This window comes from Odontomachus brunneus, unplaced genomic scaffold, assembly GCF_010583005.1.
Source record: "Odontomachus brunneus isolate Ranch 3 - 2012 unplaced genomic scaffold, Obru_v1 Obru_scaffold_019, whole genome shotgun sequence".
Lineage (NCBI taxonomy): Eukaryota > Metazoa > Arthropoda > Insecta > Hymenoptera > Formicidae > Odontomachus > Odontomachus brunneus.
The window spans coordinates 2,144,534-2,164,062 of record NW_022639469.1 but is presented as its reverse complement, the minus strand read 5'-3'; the positions used below and the strand labels follow the sequence as shown (position 1 = coordinate 2,164,062).

General features: G+C 40.7%; 2 protein-coding genes across 24 annotated transcripts in view; one reads left to right on the top strand and one right to left on the bottom strand.

The window, feature by feature from the left end:
* LOC116841909 overlaps window positions 1-4,415 on the top strand; it is an 8,839-nt gene extending 4,424 nt beyond the window's left edge. The window contains exons 10-14 of the mRNA XM_032810389.1: window positions 1,856-1,877; window positions 2,125-2,208; window positions 2,534-2,770; window positions 2,912-3,012; window positions 3,243-4,415. Coding sequence (XP_032666280.1) covers window positions 1,856-1,877; window positions 2,125-2,208; window positions 2,534-2,770; window positions 2,912-3,012; window positions 3,243-3,248 — 450 coding nt within the window. The 3' untranslated portion in view covers window positions 3,249-4,415. The remainder of the gene's footprint in view (window positions 1-1,855; window positions 1,878-2,124; window positions 2,209-2,533; window positions 2,771-2,911; window positions 3,013-3,242) is intronic.
* Window positions 4,416-5,612: 1,197 nt separating this feature from the next.
* LOC116841833 (ankyrin-3-like) overlaps window positions 5,613-19,529 on the bottom strand; it is a 125,776-nt gene continuing 111,859 nt past the window's right edge. For 15 of the 23 annotated variants that reach the window (XR_004377623.1, XR_004377608.1, XR_004377612.1 and 12 more), the window contains 5 exons: window positions 18,392-18,460; window positions 15,256-16,698; window positions 13,319-13,535; window positions 8,287-8,365; window positions 7,525-7,604 (listed from right to left, as the gene is read on the bottom strand). Coding sequence is in view for 4 of the 23 variants with exons in the window: in XM_032810234.1 (XP_032666125.1) it covers window positions 7,475-7,604; window positions 8,287-8,365; window positions 15,256-16,698; window positions 18,392-18,460 (1,721 nt within the window). In the remaining 19 variants the exon portion in view is untranslated. Of the gene's footprint in view, window positions 7,605-8,286; window positions 8,366-13,318; window positions 13,536-15,255; window positions 16,699-18,391; window positions 18,461-19,529 lie in introns of all 23 variants that reach the window. The other 8 variants (XR_004377624.1, XR_004377617.1, XR_004377625.1 and 5 more) reach the window with 5 other exon arrangements.

The following is a 19,529-nucleotide window of genomic DNA, read 5'->3' as shown; positions in this document are numbered from 1 at the left end:
CCCATTGAGCACGGATCGGAACGCCGGATCGGATTTCTTACTATAATGAGCGTTCCGTTCTCTAGTTCCGTTCCGTAAAAGTTTCCTCTACCAATGTAGCAAAAACGGAATGGATTTCTAGTTATAAAATATATTTCACTCTTCAATTAAATATTTCAGAATATTCATGACAATGTTATCGGCAAGATAATTGCATAAATTATGTATATAATTAATTCTGTCGCGTCAAAATAACGAAATATTGACGAATTAAACATATTTATTTGCGACCGACGCGCCATTCCGTTCCGCTTTTGCTACATGGGACTAGTAGAGGAAACTTTTACGGAACGGAACTAGAGAACGGAACGCTCATTATAGTAAGAAATCCGATCCGGCGTTCCGATTCGTGCTCAATGGGACGGCACCCTAAGGGCTATCGCACAAAAATTGACATAACTGCATATGCATAGCATAAGATCGTATGTACCAATGAGCATCGAGTATTAAGTTGCCATATTGGTGTTCGATGCTTAATATTCGATGCTCATTGGTTCATACGATCTTATGCTATGCATATGCAGTTATGTCAATTTGTGTGCGATAGCCTTTAGAGCTAGAAGGTTATTACGGAAAGCAGCATATTGATTGGCTGTCGCGCGAACTTCCGCTGCGCGGCAAGCATTACCGCGTCCTGTGTGCAGGAGCTATTAGTTTACATCGTGCACTTGATATGTGTACTAAATAGTAACTTTCTATTAGATAATCTTAATATCGATGATATATATAAACAACGGTATATTAAGCTAGTATAATACTCATCAACAAGACGTATTGTATTGATTGAATGCGTCGCCATTGATATGCATTGTCGATATTAAGATTATCTAATAAGTTATTATTTAGTAGGCGTATTAAGTACACGATGTAAGTCAGGCCAATAGCTTTCTGATGAAGAATAGAATTCTATATTAGAAAGCTGTTCTCCTATTGGATATCAAACATCGGATGCGGTGTGAATCCTGCATAAGCAATTGGAAAACCCAGTAGCAATTCGGGTGTATATCAGTTGGACACGGGGCAATTGGACACAGTCCAATTACAAGTCGCTGTTCCAAGGGACCCTACAAATGTCTCTAATCACACGGTGCTGTGATTGGCTGTATCCAAATGCACCGTGTCCAAGTGCACCGTTCCCTAGCAATTCGTAGCGGAAGATTTTATGGCTCCTGCACATAGGATGCGATAATGCTTGCCGCGCAGCGGAAGTCCGCGTAACAGCCAATCAATATGTTGTTTTTCCGTAAGAGCTAGAAGGTTATTACGGAAAGCAGCATATTGATTGGTTGTCGCGCGAACTTTTACCGCGCGACAGCCAATCAATATGTTGTTTTTCCGCAAGAGCTAAAAAGTTATTACAGAAAGCAGCATATTGATTGGCTGTCGCGCGAACTTCCGCCGTGCGGCAAGCATTACCGTGCTCCTGTGTGCAGGAGCCATTAGAACTACATTTCGAATTAAGAGGTCTTTTTGCTAGACCCGATAAAACGAATGAGGTCGAGGTGGATCGTGGTGAGTCGAGAGGAAGTACATGCCGTTCTTATCCGCCATCGAGGTGAGACCAGTCACTTTCCAGACAATTAAGTTGTTAAATCGAAAATCTTCATAAATCTTTTCGTCGACTGCACATCTACGTGGCCATTAAAAATAACGGGAACGTTTGTTGGCTAGGCACCAGTGTCGAGAAAGCGACTAGCTGTTTTCTCATCGTTAATAATCCACAGTCGTCGGTCTCTGTTAGCAGCTTGGTGTGTCGCTGGTCCTCGTGCTTTTTTGCTGTACCATTTGTATATTTATCGTTTGAGAATACTGTTAGAGCACAATGCCAAAGAATAAAGGTCAGTACGACGAGTAGTTTCAGTATTAGTCTTTCCCGTTTAAACTGCACGATTATTTTGTTAAGAAATGATTGTTACGTTTTGTGTTCTGCAATGTGGTTCAAGTTGACCTAACCTAACCTTGCAATACCAAACTTTGACGTTATCTCTTTTTTTTGTGTTTATAATGTTAAGTTCTTTTTGGACCGATACTCGTTTTCGCGATCTACATCGAGCGTTATCGCGAAATTTGTTCTTTTTTTCATAGGAAAGGGAGGTAAAAACAGGAGAAGGGGAAAGAATGAAAATGAAACTGAGAAGAGAGAATTGGTGTTCAAGGAAGATGGACAAGGTAAGAATCTCAGTTTGGAGAATACGACACGTTGTATGTCTGACGTTGCGCCTGAGCACGAAAATCCCTGACAGTTTGCGAACAATCATGAAATTTTGAGATATTAAAAAATGAAAATTGCGCGAACCAAAATGCGCAATGTTGAGTTGAGCTCCACAAGCGCGAGATCTTATCAATCTTTTATTATTATTTCGAGATTTTACGTGGTTGTTTGCAAACTCAAGTTTTTATGCTCAGAATGTATTCTACCTTCACGATATTGTGTATCAGATACTATATATATATACATATATAGAAATAATTTGATACTGTTTATTCTATGCAGAATATGCTCAAGTTACAAAAATGCTGGGTAACGGTAGGCTAGAGGCAATGTGTTTTGATGGTGTCAAACGATTATGTCACATCAGAGGAAAGCTGCGTAAGAAGGTCTGGATAAATCAAGGAGACATCATATTAATTGGGCTGAGAGATTATCAAGATGCCAAGGCAGATGTTATATTGAAATACACATCTGATGAAGCACGTAATCTGAAAACTTATGGTGAATTCCCAGAGACCGGTAAGTGATATTATATTACATGAGCATTGTAATTGAAATTATGGAATATATGGTTCAGTAGAGTTTACATCAAGAATTTCTTTGTGATATAATTTATATTTGTATTGTTTTGAACTAATACAGAATTTTTATTTCTTTCAGTACGAATCAACGATACAGTCACCTTTGTGGAAGATGGACTCGATGAAGATATTGAATTTGGTGATGAAATTAGTAATGATGATGAAGATGATGTTGACAATGTAAGTTTGCATATACCTTTCCTGAAATTATTTTTGTATAAGTTCTTTTTTATCACTATAATTAACTTGTATTCTTTAACTTCTTTAGATTTTACTTCTATAGGATTTTATATTGACATATAGTATAATTAGCTATTATTAACTATTAAACATCTCAAAATTTCTATTAAACTGATTAATTTCATGCTAATTTAATAATGATAAAATATAATATATTATTGTGTTTACAGATCTGATGACCTACAGTATAATAATAATAAAATTATTATTATTATGAATAAAATACATCACCACATAAAATGCATGAGGACAACTATTCATTTTATGAGACGTAATTACACATCAAATTTTTCCCTTATCAAATAGTCCATATATCTTCCCGTGTCTATAAATAAATTATCAGTTAATGGGTAACACTGTGCTCCGTTTTAAAGTTGTAGTGGATTGTGATATTTATAAAATTTTATAGACAAAAATTTTCTGGTAGTGGAACAAAATTACATTATAGTATAAGAAATTTCACATTAATCTCAAATAGAATAGAAACGTTTTTGTTGCAAAATAATATACCACATATATATATATATATATATATATATATTTATATATATGAGAGAGAGTATAGTTTTTTTTTTATATTTATACATAAATTGATAGATAAAATTTGTTTTTTTATTTGCATATCCACTACAATAAACAAAAACGATATACATGTACGCCACTATTTAAACAAAAAATATAAGTATCATCATGTATATCATAGTAAACACAATTTTACATACTTTAATGTTTCACTAAGGCTGTATTCTAAAATTCACTGCCAGCATTGGAAAGCTATAGGCATTATAGATTTTCAGCGCTATCAGTAATTTTGAAACACAGCCTAAAATGTCCGTTAGGACATATGTGTGTAATTAGATCTGTCTCTTACGTTAGTGGGATTTTGGAATTACCAAGAGGATTGCTGTAAAAAGTTAACGCGTGGATCGTAGATCTTACTCGTTTTTTCTATCGTTTCGATGTTGTTTTACCGGTATTGCGATTAATGACAATGTGGAGATCTCGCATTGCGATGAATAACGCGAGAGTGATCCTCGGGACATACGTTTCGCTGCGTAATAGTGCAATCGTTCGGAATATGTTGTCCATTGTTGTCGTCGTCTTGCGTAGAATGTCACTTTGTGTGAATATATAAAGTACCGTCTACAGATGCGCCGTTAACGACGAAGGGAAAAGAAATGAAAAACAAGTTCTCTCAATTGTATTTGTATTAACGAGAAAATCTAAGGTGTAATGCCGTTGTTTCGATCGATTATATAATTAATTAAGCAGAACAATAAGTTATAAATTAACCGTAAACTTGATTTCTCCATTACGATGAATAAAGAATTATGTACGTTTAATGAGTCGTAATGGTCAAGTACTTACCGTGCGTATCCAAATGTCCTTTTCCTACAACTCTACTCGGGAATGCCACGTTGAAGAGCGTCGATAAGATACCGTTATTTTGCCAGCTCTCGTAACGTCGCTGCATTACGATTCTGTAACTCTTAACGACAATGTGTTATCGTTAAGAGTTACAAAATCGTGTGGTAACGCTAGATTGTTTCTAGATCTAAACGGATTTAAATGTTCCGATGTGTTTGCTATTTCCTTTTCTCTTAAGACAATATAACATAATTATATATAAACGAGATTTCATATCTTACCTTAATATTTAGATAGGTCTAGTCGTTGGTTGAAACTTTTCTCACGTGAGATACATATGAAAAAAGCCTCGGCTGGACCTGATACATAGTAATCGAAGGTGAAATATACGAGCGAAAGAGTGGGACGAGCGTCCTCACTCTCTCCCTCCCTCTTTTTTTCCGGCGCGCCTTCGCCCTTCTACTGTAGAGAACATCGTGATTCTGATGCAACATTTTATTTATTATGCCGCTGATAGTTCTATCACACAATATTATATAGTAAATTATAGTCTCTTTCGTTTTTTTTCCTTTTTTGATATCTTGACGCCATGCAATGCCATTGTAGTAATTTTAATGCTATTATAGTATTAAGGAGAGGGACACGTAATTATAGAGTACAGAGAGAAATGCTCTTGGCTGCTTTCACGTGTCACGTTGTCCGCGAAAATCAGGTTGTACAAAAGTATGTGAGATATAAAGCGTCGACCGGACGATTGGTGCATCAATGCTTTAACGACGACGACGGTGAACGGTGATAGTGGCGGCGGTGGCGGCGTCGTCGAGATGATATTACACACGCAAACTAGACAATATAAATGTCTAAAATACATATATATATATATATATATATATATATATATATATATATATATATAAATACCAGCAGCATAAAACAATACCAAGTGTATTGTTGTTGCACGAAGAATATATGCGCGTATCGTTTGTATGCATAACAGCCATGTCGCATTGTAATACAATGTATAACAAGATACATACATCGCGTAGAAAATATTCCCTTTGAACGCGATTGAAAGCACGAAGTGCGCGGGCATCGTCGACGACAGCATTGAGGTGCCAGCGCGTCGCGGCCGATTCGTAATAATGAACTATATACTAAATGTTACGACAATACATGGGAGCATATTATTTTATTTTGATGCGCGTGTGATTGTGCCTTTGGTCCTTAGGTCAGATAGGCTCTAGGCAAGTCTATTAAACGTAGTATAACAGTCATCATAGATATAATAATTTATAAACTTCAGATGCATAATCATTATATATCTTTCAATGTATCATACATTAATAGAATACCTTATTTAAATTTTTTTGTGTGTGTCTTCATATAGTGTATACATACATATATATATTGGACACACACACATATATATATATATATATGTATGTTCCGATAATGCGATATATATATACATATATATTATATGATCCCCCTTCCCCTTCTCTTTCTGTGCTCATTAAAATTGTGTCATACACTGAAAGCTAACACCGCTTAGGATATATTGAGAACGAATCGTTAAAATTTCGAACAACATAATCTCCGCATCGTCCGCCACTCCGCTCTCTACTACTAATTCACGTTGATTCACGTGGATGACACAACACTGACGACGTCGAAACTCACCCGACCTTATTACAAATTAACGAGCGTAACGAGTTCTTTTCTCCTTCTTATTCAGGGGGCCCGCTATGTAAATAAAATATTCCTGTTAGAATCTTATAATTATTACAATCGTATCCATAGTACATTTATATAAGTTATACGCTAAAAACTTATTATATATACAATTAAAAACTGTTAGGAAATATCCTTTTTTTAAACAAGTTAAATTTACATTATATCCCGATGCATAAAAACATTTATCTCTCGCTGTTAATCAAATCAACGTGAGCGGCTAGTTTCAGTATTTTTTCTTTCCATCCCCTCCCCCCCCCTTTATTTTTATTGTGCGCGGACTCGCGATTGAGTCGAATAACAGCGAGAAACTTTCCCCATTCCCTCTCAGAAACTTCGTCAATTGTCCATCGTCGAAAGTATGTTAATGAAATATATATTTATATATATATATATATATATTTTTTTTTTTATATATATATATTGCCGACCTATTAAGCGATGTATTGCGCGGATAGAGATATACAACCATCCTAAAGCTTAAACGGACTATTATCGCGAGAATCTTACTAGTTTAAAACGATCGGTGATATCGACAGATCGTTCGCTCGAGACGATCCTTTATCCTGTGCACTCCCGTCTTGTTCACACATCTTCTTTCTAATATTTTCCTATTCTCATTGCCTTCGTCTCGTCTCTCCACGTTCGCCTGTCTTTCCTTCCTTTTCTCTTTCCCTTCCTCTTTCCCTCTCTTCCAATTCGCATTTAACTTCGAACAACACGAGAAAGGCGTTGTACATGGACGGGTTGGCATAGTGAAGACTAGCGCGGATCGGCTAGTCGGACTAGCAACGACAATACACAACATCATCATCATCATCATTATCGTCATCATCGTCGATTGATCGCGCGAGATTGAAGAACGCAAAGAGTGTAAGGCAACTGAGCGGAACGGAAAGGCAAGCAAATCCGAAGCATAGGCCATGAGAGAGCGTGGTAGTTAAAAGTCCGTGCATGCTTGGTGTAGCCCCGGAGACGAGGACGTCGTCTGTCCCCGCGAAGATACGCGCGCGCGCGCACGACGACTCAGGACACTCTGGGACGTCGTGTGAGTTCTTGCGCCCCGCGGCTCTCTACAGGTGTGTGGAAATCGAGAACTCGTCGTCATTCGACACCCGAGGACGCGTCGAGCCTCACGAGAGCCGATGGCTTCGTTCTGAAGCGTCGATTTTGTGATCAACGCGGCGAATCCGCGTCGAGAGACCGCTCGGCGATTTCTCCTCTGTATCTCTCTCTCTCTTTCCTCCTTCCCATTTCTCTTCTTTCACGATTCTTCCTCGAGGAGTAGTTGGTTGTCCCGCTCTTAGTGGTCCTTCTTCTCCTCCGTCATGAACGTATCCATGATCTTCTGCATAGATTCTCGCAGCTCGTCCGTTCCGCCGGCTCCCGTGGACGATATTGTTCTTGTCTCCGTTCGCGTGGTCGTCGTTATACTGCAAAAGACGACTCCCTTGAGATTACATTTATCTCGTTTCCTTGTCTTTTGTGTTTACTGTTCCTTACACATCGTACCGCCGCCTGGAGTCTTCAGGTATGTATATGTGAAGGAGAAATGAACTTGACGGTACTTTTGCTTTTGGATTTCGAGGTCTGTGCGATAGTGCGATTTCAAACAAATTTGCTTGATAATCGTATAATATTATACGTCGAGAAATAAAAAAAGGGAGGAAAACTCTAATGCTACTACTTGATATACTTGCCTTCAGCGTGTTATAAATAAATATAGTGGGCCAATCAAAAAATTCGGCTCGAGTTTCACACACATATGTAATACAGGCAACAATATTAATACAATGTCTATGTATTGTATAATGATATCATGATAAGTATCTTATAAATTATAAAATAATTATTAAAGATCTAATTATTATCCCAAGAAGCGCTAATGCGCATTCAACTGCATTAAATGCGCATTATACGCGCATTGGCGCTGTTAAAGATATAAAGTATTATTACATATATAGTAATAAATTATATTTTTACAGTTTTTTTTATAGATTACTTGGTTGAGATGAACAATTTATTCTTTCCCTTGAGTGCAATAAAGTTAAATCTCATTCAAAATATCGAACTGAATTGTTTGACCGACTCAATATATTAAAATCGTATATATACCTTTCCTGCGTGAGAGGATCCACCTCGATCGTTGTCGTTTCCATGAAGGATGGCTCGCTATGTTGCAAAAAGTCAGATTCTGTACAACAAACAAAAACAAATCAAACACCTTGCGTGAGCCTCCGCGTCGCGGCGGATTTCGCTATTTTTTGCTGCTGCTTTACATAGAAAACAAGTACGAATCGTATATATATCTCTCAATTGTACATCATGCCCAAAACAAGGGGATAATACTAGACACATATAAAAAAAGTTACAACATCGCTCTAAACATTTGACGATACATAATATATAATATATATATATATATATATAATACGCATTTTCACTCAACCAGCCAAAACTATATGCAATCACTTTCCTTACAATTCACGCGGCATCTCCCTTTTCTGTTTTTTGTTTCTTCTTCTCTCTTTTTTTTTCGTTTTTTTTTCTTTCGTGACTTTCGCGCGTCAATCACGGAAGATATATGTCTCGCGTGACTCCGACGTTCCTTGTACAACTCTTTACTGCATCTACGATACTCATTTTCTCATATACTGTGATACTAATTACTTTGATACGAGTGCTACAGCAAGCTGTAAATTGTCAAACTCGGCCGAATTCCTATGTCTTCAATCACGTGTCGTATAATAACAACGACAAATGGGACTTATTATACCGACTATCCGAGAGAGAATCGCGGCACTCCTGACTCTTCGTCAGTTGTTCGACGATTTACCCCGGATATCCCGTATATTCCCATTAGACGAGAAGATAACGAGTGCCCAGTAAATACCAGCAGTAAATTACATCAGCATGAACAGCAACATCACATCAATGTTATAACTTCTCACTCAATAATGTAACTGTTGCACCTGTTTATGTTACAATTAAAAATTATTAAGTAGGAAATTATAATATTGTTGTAATGTTGCTAATGGTTGATATTTACTGAGTAGTTGGGTACTGCTTTTGAACCCTAAATAGTGGAAGAGTCTGATGGATCGATTTTATCGTCAAAGTTTACCGTAAGAGAACTGACAAGCGGATACTTCCCGATCAATTTTTATATCCAATTAAATTTAATCGAATATTTCTGTCCATAATGGCATTTCAGATAAATCGTCCAAAGAATCGACATCTTTCATCGGATGTTTCTTGAGCGGATATAAAAATTGATCAGTACCTTGATCTGAAATATCCGTTTGTTAATCTTTCATCGGATAATTTTTCTAAAGTAGAAAATACGATTTTCTGTTCAAACGACCTTGACATTTCTATTTAGGGCTTACACAGTATTTTTGATCTCGTTGAGACACGAGACCAGAAGATTATCTTATCGTTTGGACTTTCGTCAGTAATCGAAGCTACGTTTCATAGGAAAACAGCATCGATCGTATAACAGCGCTCTCGAGACAAACGACAAGAGTTCGCTCGTAGTCCTGCAGTTAATCGATTACGATCATGTTATTACTGAGCAGTATCGCTGTACATACTTCTCAGTATGATTGTGCTGCGCGCAGCGAGCTCGTGTGAAGCGCTGATAAAAAAGCCGCTGAACAAAGCATTTTAGCAGTTAGTCGTAAGAGATATATAAGTACTCAACGTTCTCGATACAACAGAAGAAGTATACTACGGTAAAAACTCAAAGTGGTTCGATTGGACAGCTCGGATTGAATTGCGGATTCGAACACGTCCAGAGAGTGTGTGAATTTTGAAAAATAGAAAAAAAAAATGAACATCATCGCCTGAGATGCTCGAGGCGAGACGCCAATGGTTCGCCAGTGAGAACAAGTGATTCAGATTGTAAAGAATTTTGCAGCGAGAAATCGGAAGAGTCTTCATCCCGCAAAGTGCACCACATCGATGCACCATATTGCACGGACGACAAACAGATAAATAAATAAATATGCACATTCATCTCTCTCAAGTGAAAAGAGTGTCTCCCGGAGTGAACTCGTAAGAGAGGAGGTCCGGCGATCCGGCAACTCGCGCGAAACGGAAGTTCCGCGAGGACACGAGGGAGATATCCATCTCGCGATCACTCCTTTCTACGATTCTCCATCGCGATTCCCGGTCTACCCTCTTGGTTTTGACCGTAGTTCTGCAAACCGCTCCGTTCAGATTTCACGACCACTTTGCACGAGGTCTGTACTAACTACATCCAGTTAGTATTGTTAGACGAACGATCAGGTAGTGCTGGAGGGGTATTAACCGCGAGTTCTCGATGTAACATTAGCTCTCGCGTGCGAGAAGAACGTTAATGCGTCTCTCTGTGGACCCGGAGTCGCTCGGGGCGACGACACGAAGTCGTTGCGCTTGAGTCAGTCGCACCCTCGCTTCCGTGGCACGTCGACGGGAAGGGAGTTCTGTGAATCGCGTGAGAAAACTCGCGCGTTCGAGGATCTGTCTTGGCCGTGAAAACTGCATTTGTCTTTTGGACACGAGTCGTCAGTCGGAAGAACGATCGTAGACTCGAAGAGTCAGAGGGAGAAGTGGCAGGGAACGATCGCCATTTGGCGATTTGTGTCTTCCACTTCAATTTCTTAGTCCCTGAGATTCAAGTGAGTTCAATGCTGCAGATACCAAAAATTGCACTATTAATTATAATTATTTGTATACAATTATTATTGATAATACAATTATTAATTATTGATTGTGTGACTATCGCTTTATTTGTCTATCAAATATAAAATAAATCATAATATATTTGTATAAATACATTTACATTCAATGCAAATACACTTTATACAAATATAAAACACGATTATGTGAGATCAATGATATAAATATTATCGTTTAATTAAATATTAAACAATAATATTAACATTTATATATAATAAATATATATATATACTTACATATATTTTTTTATATATTTATATGTATATAATATGTATATATTTATATGTATATAAATTATATATATTAATATAACTATTTATGGAAATACAACATATCGATTGCAGCATCGAATTCGCAGGAACTGTTTCTCCAGGTTTCGATTTTGTCGTTCGTCCTCCGTGACGTACGCATTAACAGTCTCGCGAGGTCAGAGAAGGGAAGATAAGAGGCAAGGGGTTCGTTAAGAAGCTGCAAGTATGAGTCGCTCGGTGCAACACAACTCGCTCTTTGTTGCAGCATAGCGCAAGAGAGAGAGTTAACTGGTGCCGTTTGGGAAGTAGTCGTGATACTCATCCGTACATATCGACCAGATTCGAAGTAAGCCATTCTCGTAAGACTCGTGTGTGCTTACACATTTATGATACGTACATATACATATATGCGTAAAGATTACTTACATGACGATTCGCCTAACAATCCTAACGTGACTAAGAAAACACGATTGTTGGTCCCTCTACACTTTAGCTTTATCTTGAGTTGCTTATTGTCAGAAGAGAGATACAGATAGATAGAGACAGAGAGAAAGAGAGAGAGAGAGCTAGAGGGGTAAAGGTGAACTATCAGGATGCTCGATAAACTGAAAGAAACAAGTAGAGAAAAGAAGAATATTGGAAAAGAAGAAAATAAAAGAGGAGGGGAGGAGTCTATAGGAGGTTGTTTCGATGCGAAGAGTGTTTCGTGCAACTAGGTGTCTTTCCCAAGAAAGATCACCGCAAGGAGGATCGTCGTGCCTCCTCTGCGCGGAGGACAGCTGCGAAGAACGCAAACTTAAGTTCGGTAAGATGATGCAGAGATGCGGTCATGCAGGGGTGTCATTATAAAAAACAAGAATTCATGCAGAGAGCGCATACAAACTGGACGAGCTTCAGAAAAAAGAAAGCTTGCGGAGCGAGCTTCCCGCGCTCGCGTTTTCAGAGTTATCTGTCCTCGTGACGGTAAATCAGCGGGCTTTCATCGTGTCAGATATACATGAGGTATCTTCGATATCGAGAGCAATCCTATATATGTGTGTGTGTAATACAGTCGACAGAAGAAAGTTTGGTATACTTTTGCCTCGATGAATCTTGTAATACATGCGATATGCAATGGGAATATTTATCTTCTGCAAGAAAATAGATTAACTAAATGTCTGATGAAATTTATGAAATAGAAAAATTCGGTTGAATCTATCAGAATTCTGTTCAAATTAACAAGATTTCTCGTTAATTTGAATAGATGCAAGTTCTGGTTAATCAGAAATTTTATCAATTTCAACAGAATTCTAGTAACATCAAACGGAATTTCTGGTTTGTTCCTACTTTGCCAGATATTTAGGTGATTCAAATTTTTGGATATGGATACGTTGCGCAATTCATTAAGAAAAACAGAAAATATCGCAACGTTTCTTCTATTGACTATTGTATATGCGTGTGTTTGCGCAAGACGGAAGCACTTTTGTTTGACAGAACCATCACAGTCCTCGCCATTTTGTTTGCGAAAATCACTAGAAGCGTCGTGCCACTCCCTGCGATCAAGATAAATCTGCACTCTGCACTCTTTCCACGTGATTCATTGACGAATAAGATATCCACAGCTTTGCAAATGCTCACCCACAACAGACTCGGAGATTGAATACGGAGACTCGGAATACGGTGAATACCGCGGTCCGTGAATTTTCTTGTCAATAGTGTCGTGTGTCTCTGGGACATTGCATACTTCGTAATTAATATCAATCATCATTAATATCATAATTAACATCACGATCGTTCGTGGAAGTAACGAAACTTCGACATCATCCATGTCAATCGACGATATATATCGACTGAATATCGCGCCTCCTCTTCAAAAGCGACGTACTTAATTATTTTAGAAAGATAATGCGACTAATATTTTTTATTAATGCGAATTATGATAACGTCAGAACGGTCGAATCTTGATTCACAACTGTACTATTCAAATTCATTGGAAACTCTCGCTCATTCGAGTCGTGTCGCTTTCAAAGATGAGGCGAGATATCAAGTGAGGATACAAGTCGAGAGCTCAAAAATTCTACCCTGGAAAATAGGCTGGAACGACATCGTGACGTCGGTCGCGCTTCACTTGGCCGCTTTAACATTAAAAGTACTTTTAGTAGATATAAAAATATAATGTGAAAGGGTGGTCGTACCCGGCTTGCCTCGGGGCATTGTTAGACAGGGTGTAGATGACACGTTGGAACGTTTGTGGCTCCAGGACAAGTATAAGTGCTACTAGAAGCGCCAACGCAGCCATGGCTATGCTCATCCAACACGCGCAGCTGGTTCTACCAGGTGTCTTCGTCCTAGTCTTCACTTCTATCGCATCGCCTGAGCGAACCGACCGTACTGTACCGTGCGTTTCTGCCACTTATAAAGATTATCAGTTGCCATGAATCACCGATCTTTTTATTGATTGATTGATTGATTGATTGTTTGATTGATTGATCTGGATGATGTTCCATCGCCGTGATTAGTATGAGCAAGCCGAAAGTAGGATAGCCGTATTCCGTCCCGAGATTCGAGTCGAGATTATCGAGATGATCTCGTCACGTTGTATACACGTCGCTATTTTCTCTACTCCTTTGGTGGAGGAGCGAATATGTGACACGGAGGAATGAGATCGATCGATCACGAGTCGCGATTCGCGACCACCACCGTCGTAAGTCGCGTTAACGAGATACACCTCCGGTCCTTCCGTTTACTTTCAAAATAACGTCGGACTTCGACGATGTGACAGATGCGCGATGTGACGATCGCACGTGACTGATCACGGGGTGAGTCTCGATGAGAGTATGCTAGTCCCAGAAGCCCCTGATCACAAAAGATTCCATATACATCCATCCGGTAGCCAAGACCAACGACAAGGGAGAACAACGTTAGCTCGTCGCCAAACAGCGTTCTGCCCCCAAAGGACAACGAGGCTTACTCCACGAGTTTCCCCAAGACGAAGCAACACTTACAATCGAGACCATTCCATTAACACCGTAACACGTTATAATCCTCTCGCAGCGCGCCCGCGAACGGGAGCACTTCCGCGCATCTCCGCGCGGTCCTCTATGACGAAAGTGCCACAACACTTCACAAGCTTTGTTTTTCCTTCTCGTTTCACCCTGCCCCTTTTGTACGCGCGACCTACCGCCGTTATCATGCAAACACAAACATGTAACACATACTATGCCGAAGACCACAGGTCATGCAGCAGTTCCCGTGCAAGATCATTCCCGTCGGCGGTTGTTGCTGGAAGCAACCGACGCTTTCCAGCAACAACGTCCGGAAAGTCTGAGGTCTTCGCTTCAGCAGGTCGTTGCTTCAACTTCAAACTGTCAGCGTTTAGAGAATTTTTTATCGTATCTTAGCAGTTGCAAGACACGTTAAAAGGAACTGAAGTTTCAACTTCAAATCAAATTTAGAAAACTAAACTTTAAATAAAATCAAAAAGCAAACCTAGATTTTAAATTTTATAATAAATTAAATTAAAAAAAAAAAAAATAACTTTATAAATCAAGTTGAAGCAAACTTAAACTTTAAATTCATTAAAACTGAAACTTCGTCCTGCCAAGATGAAGACAGCGCTGCGAATCAGCACAAGAACCTCTCCCAAATTCCCTAGAACATGCTCAATACATCCAATACCCAATTTTAGTTTTAGCGTCCAGGACTCAGTCGCTCAAGGAGCGATCACAAGTTATCACAAGCCCCATCACCAATAAACACGTCAAATTAGCCGGTCACTCTACCCGAGCGAACATCAAACAAGTCGTCGAAGCAGTGGTGTGCTCTCGAGTCACCGTGCGGCTAGCGGGTAGAGTACGTCAAAAGGGAAGAGTGCGTGAGAGAGGAGGGTGGATGCGTGCGAGGGTAGGCCGGGGGTTTCAACAACGAAAGCTCGATGTGCAACAACCCGTATGTCTGTACAGAATATACAAACATATATATCGCATTTGTTTCTCTTTTTTTACGGGCCCGTTTATCCGTGACGATCGGTTAGCGGGGTAGGACGGGCGAGGGGTTGGAGGGTGGCGGGGGAGCGAGGGCGGGGGGTATGTACATTGCTTACTTAGAAGGTTTAGCTGTGAGAGTGCGGTACCTTGGTCGTCCTCCAACGGGGACAGCTCCGCACCTTCGTGCAGTGCTACATCCGACCCGCTGGAACTGCCCAACGTACGCCTCTTGCTCGGAGATCGTCTTCTAGGTTGCGGCGAACCGTCACTATCGGTGTCGCTGTGCACCTCGTGTCTCGCGCTACCGTTCTTGTTGTTGTTGACATTGTTGTTGCCGCCGCCGTTGTTGTTGTTGTTAGCAGCGGCGTAAACGTCGCCGTTGCCGGAGCCGGGCGAGGTGTCTTGGGAGAAACGCGAAGTTTCCCACTGATCCGGCCGTTCCTCCTGCGGCTTGGACATCGACAACTCCCAGGCCATCTCAGACTTTTCGTCCTTCGTCAGCGGCCGACCAGCAGCGGCGGCAGCAGCAGCTGTCGTCGCAGCCGCCGCCGCTGCCCATGAGGCGGTGTCCCCAACCTCTGCTTTTACGACCCGCTCTTCCAAGCTCCTCTTTAAAGCGTCCTCGTAGCTGCCGTCGCCATCCCCGCTGCTGGAGGAGATCACCGTTCGTACCACCTTCTCGGTTCTCTCCACCTCCGGCATCTCCATTGTGACGCGCTGCACGGTCGTGACTGTCTGCATGATACCTTCCGAGCCCATGGATCTGTCAGTCTTGATCGTAGTGGTGGTGGTGCTGCCGCCGGTGGTGGTGGAGTCCGGGAACTTGTCGCCGAAGTCGAAGATTTCGCTCGGTAGGGTGCTGGCGACCAGGTTTATCCTCTTTACGACCTCCTCGCGCGTCATCGGTTCCAGATCACTGCCCTCCGCGCTGAGAGTCACGGTTCTCACCGTCTCCACGACTCCACCCGTCTTTAATAGCTCCTCCAGCTTTTCGGGGTCGACCGATGGATCGCTACTAGTCGCCACGGTGGTAGTCGTCGTTCTTCGTATCTGTTCGACTTTGTCATCCTTCAATGGAGTCACTTCCATTCCGTCGATGACATCGCTCACATGATCTGTTCTGGCCGTCTGAATCATGTCATTGGGCGACACAGTTTCCTCTACCGTCTCCTTCGTGAGTTCGCCGTCCGTGTATTCCTTGGTGATGCAACGGACGGTCCGCGAGATCGTTCTCGGAGCAGCGCGCTCCTTCCTCGACGACTCGATGACGGTGGATCTCATGATCGCGTCGGAACTTTCGATCTTGTCGGCGATCGGAGGCTCTTCGCTCTCCGAGGACTGTCTCTTCGCCGCTTTCACGGGTATCTTGCTCTTCGGGCTGCTCTTGGTCGGCGAGTGCGCCTCCTGCTCGAGCGTTTTACCTTTGCTGGAGCCGTGCGACGGTATTCGTGAGGCGTCACCGAGCTCCAGGCGGAGCTCGGCTTTGGTAGACGGCTTGGTGGAGTGACGCGGGGCGGGAACAGGTTGCTTTGATGGAGCAGAAGTAGCATGCCTCTCTACAGTCCCATCAATCTCAGCCGAATCATGCCCTGACCCATCCAAAAGGACATGGACAAGAACAGGAACGAGGACATAAAGCACATTGATACACACTAAGAATCTCAACTCTAGCCCAGCTTGCCAAAGTTGGACCGACAGAATTCAGCGTGTCTGCCTCGCATACGTATGTGTACGCGCCATACACACTAAGAGAGACTCGCGCCGGTGCACACGTGCGCACGTAGGCACGCAGATGGACAACACACGCATGTGCGTACGCGCGCACGCAGGCACACACGCACGCACGCAGCGGGTCAAAGGTGCGTCAGGACACACAGGTGAGATTCGGAAGAGAATGCGCTTCGGCGTGTGATGCGTGTGCGCGTGCACCGCGGCACACTACCGCGTACACGTATATTTAGTTTCCGGGCTGTTGTTAGTTACGGTACCGCACGATTACAGGATTAGTCTGTTTGTCAAGAAATAAAAAAGTATACACTCATTAGAGAACGGTGTTTATTCGTGGCGCCTGAGTCTTACTAAAACGTACCTGTACCGTGGAAGAGAACCGGAATTGCGTTTGAGAGTTACTAATTGATGCGCGTGCGTCGACGCGACAATGAACGCGACGAGGAGTCTGATAAAAGACTTACTTGCAAGAATTACTTTCTACGATACAACATCTTTCCTCTTGGGAACTACACGAGGAATCAACGAGTCTATTTTCTAGATCCTTTACTATAATCTTCTTCAGAAAGAAAGCTACCTTCTGGTCTGGTTGTATCATAAGTTACCAGACATTCTGCGAGTCAAAACTGGCTACGACTACTCTGTTCAAGTACACTATGGCCCATATTAATAGGAGTTGCTTGAAACTCATCCTACGTGAGATATCCAGATCTGAATGTAGGATTCGATTTGAGTTCTTGATTTGAGTTATATAATATATATACAACGTTACATTTGTAATCGCGATTCAACTGAAACATCAAACTCTGCATTCAAATCCGAGTGTAGTCTCACTTGAGACAAGTTTCAACTGACGACTATTAACATGGATCTCAGATCCGTATTAATAGTTGTCATTTGGAACTTTTTCATGTGAGATACTCAAGAGATTTAGAGTTAGATCCAAGATTTTAGTTGAATTATGTGACACATTTATACTTGTAATCGCGATTCAGCGATTACAAAAATAAAAAAACTCACATCAAACCTCTAAATTCAAGTCCGGAGTGTCTCATCCGGAGCAAGTATCAAATAACGACTATTAATACGGATCTATGACTATGTATATACAACAAATTGATCTCGAGATCAACGAAACGCGAATGCAGCTCTCGCGCGAGAACGGTCTCTCTCTTCATCGCGCGTTGCGATATATATAAAGAAATGTATATTTATATATTATATATATGTATATATATCGGTGATGGAAGAGATTGGTAACTATTTAGTAAGAGACGTGCGCACAGTATCAGTTAGTGTGAAAGCGTCGGCAGGTGCTAACTATGGAAGATAAAGCTAAATATAAATGAGGGCACCAAAAAACAGAGTCTGCTACCGTACTGATTTCTTCGAGAGAGACAGACAGACAGAGAGAGAGATAGAGAGAGAGAGAGAGACAGACAGAAAGAGAGAGAAAGAGAGAACCGGATGGTGTGATCCGCGTTTTACGTGAAGTCTTTACATTTGTTTGTTTTTCCTTTATTTATCTTTTTTACTTGAGACAAGTTACGTTACCTGCTTTGCTCGAAGTGAACGCCTGTTCCGCCAGGTTTTGTGCCCGCCTTGCAGCCTCTTCGGTCACGTCTGAAAGGTCATAGGGTCGAAAATTGAGTTTACATCAGGTATCGGCAAGTCGTACATTGAAAGCAATGATTCAACAAAGATTAGATGAATGATGTTTTTCCCTGCATGGCATACCTCGGTTCATGCTTCGCTAGTTGTGGGTACTCCTGTTAATTCAATGAGACATATTACCGCATAATCGTAACACGTGATCGCTATAATGTTATGCTATAAACGAAAGAGAGATACATGGTTATGACGAAATTATACACATATATACATATATGTATGTATATACGTATGCACTTTTACATATTAATGAGGTAAAATAAGGCTCTGGCGTTCTCGACAACGTATACAAGTACGAAAGAAATTATATCCGTAAATAGTAAGACGTTTAAAAAATAGCGCAAAAAACCTGGAATCATGCATCAGACAGATGTTATCGAGAAAATTATTGTTAAGACCGGAAAACTGAAAATAAGTACAGCAAATAAGTAAATCTAGTGCACAGGTATATTATTTACTCCTCTCTTCGCGTAACGTGAAAACGAAAGAGAGGAAATAAGAGAAAGAGGGAACTAAATTAGATGTCTCTTTGAATCTTCATACTGCAACAAATTGTTCCTGATTATTTCATCTCGATGGAATGCGACGAATGTACGGATGAATATATTCATGTAATAGAAAATCATCTCACATTCCGATCAACAATATACCCATTCAACATACGGTAACAGAAAGAAAAATCCAAAAATAATATGCAGATAACTGAAACAGGAACAAGCAGTAGAGTATGAATCTCGAGTGTTTTTCTCTCCTCGATCGACTCGAGAAGTCGCAGGGATAATATTAGTGAACTGCAAAATGACTGATCAAATTAGAAGAGTGGTTAGGCTTTCATTATAGAGGTGACAAAGGTGCAAATGAAACTCTTTATCTCTCTGATGTCACGAGAACAACTAGTCAAAAGAAAACTGAAGTTACAGAAAAGCGTCAACTTAATCATTAATCATGTTACACACAGCTGGTATATTTATATATATATATATATATATATATATATATATATATATATATATATATATAT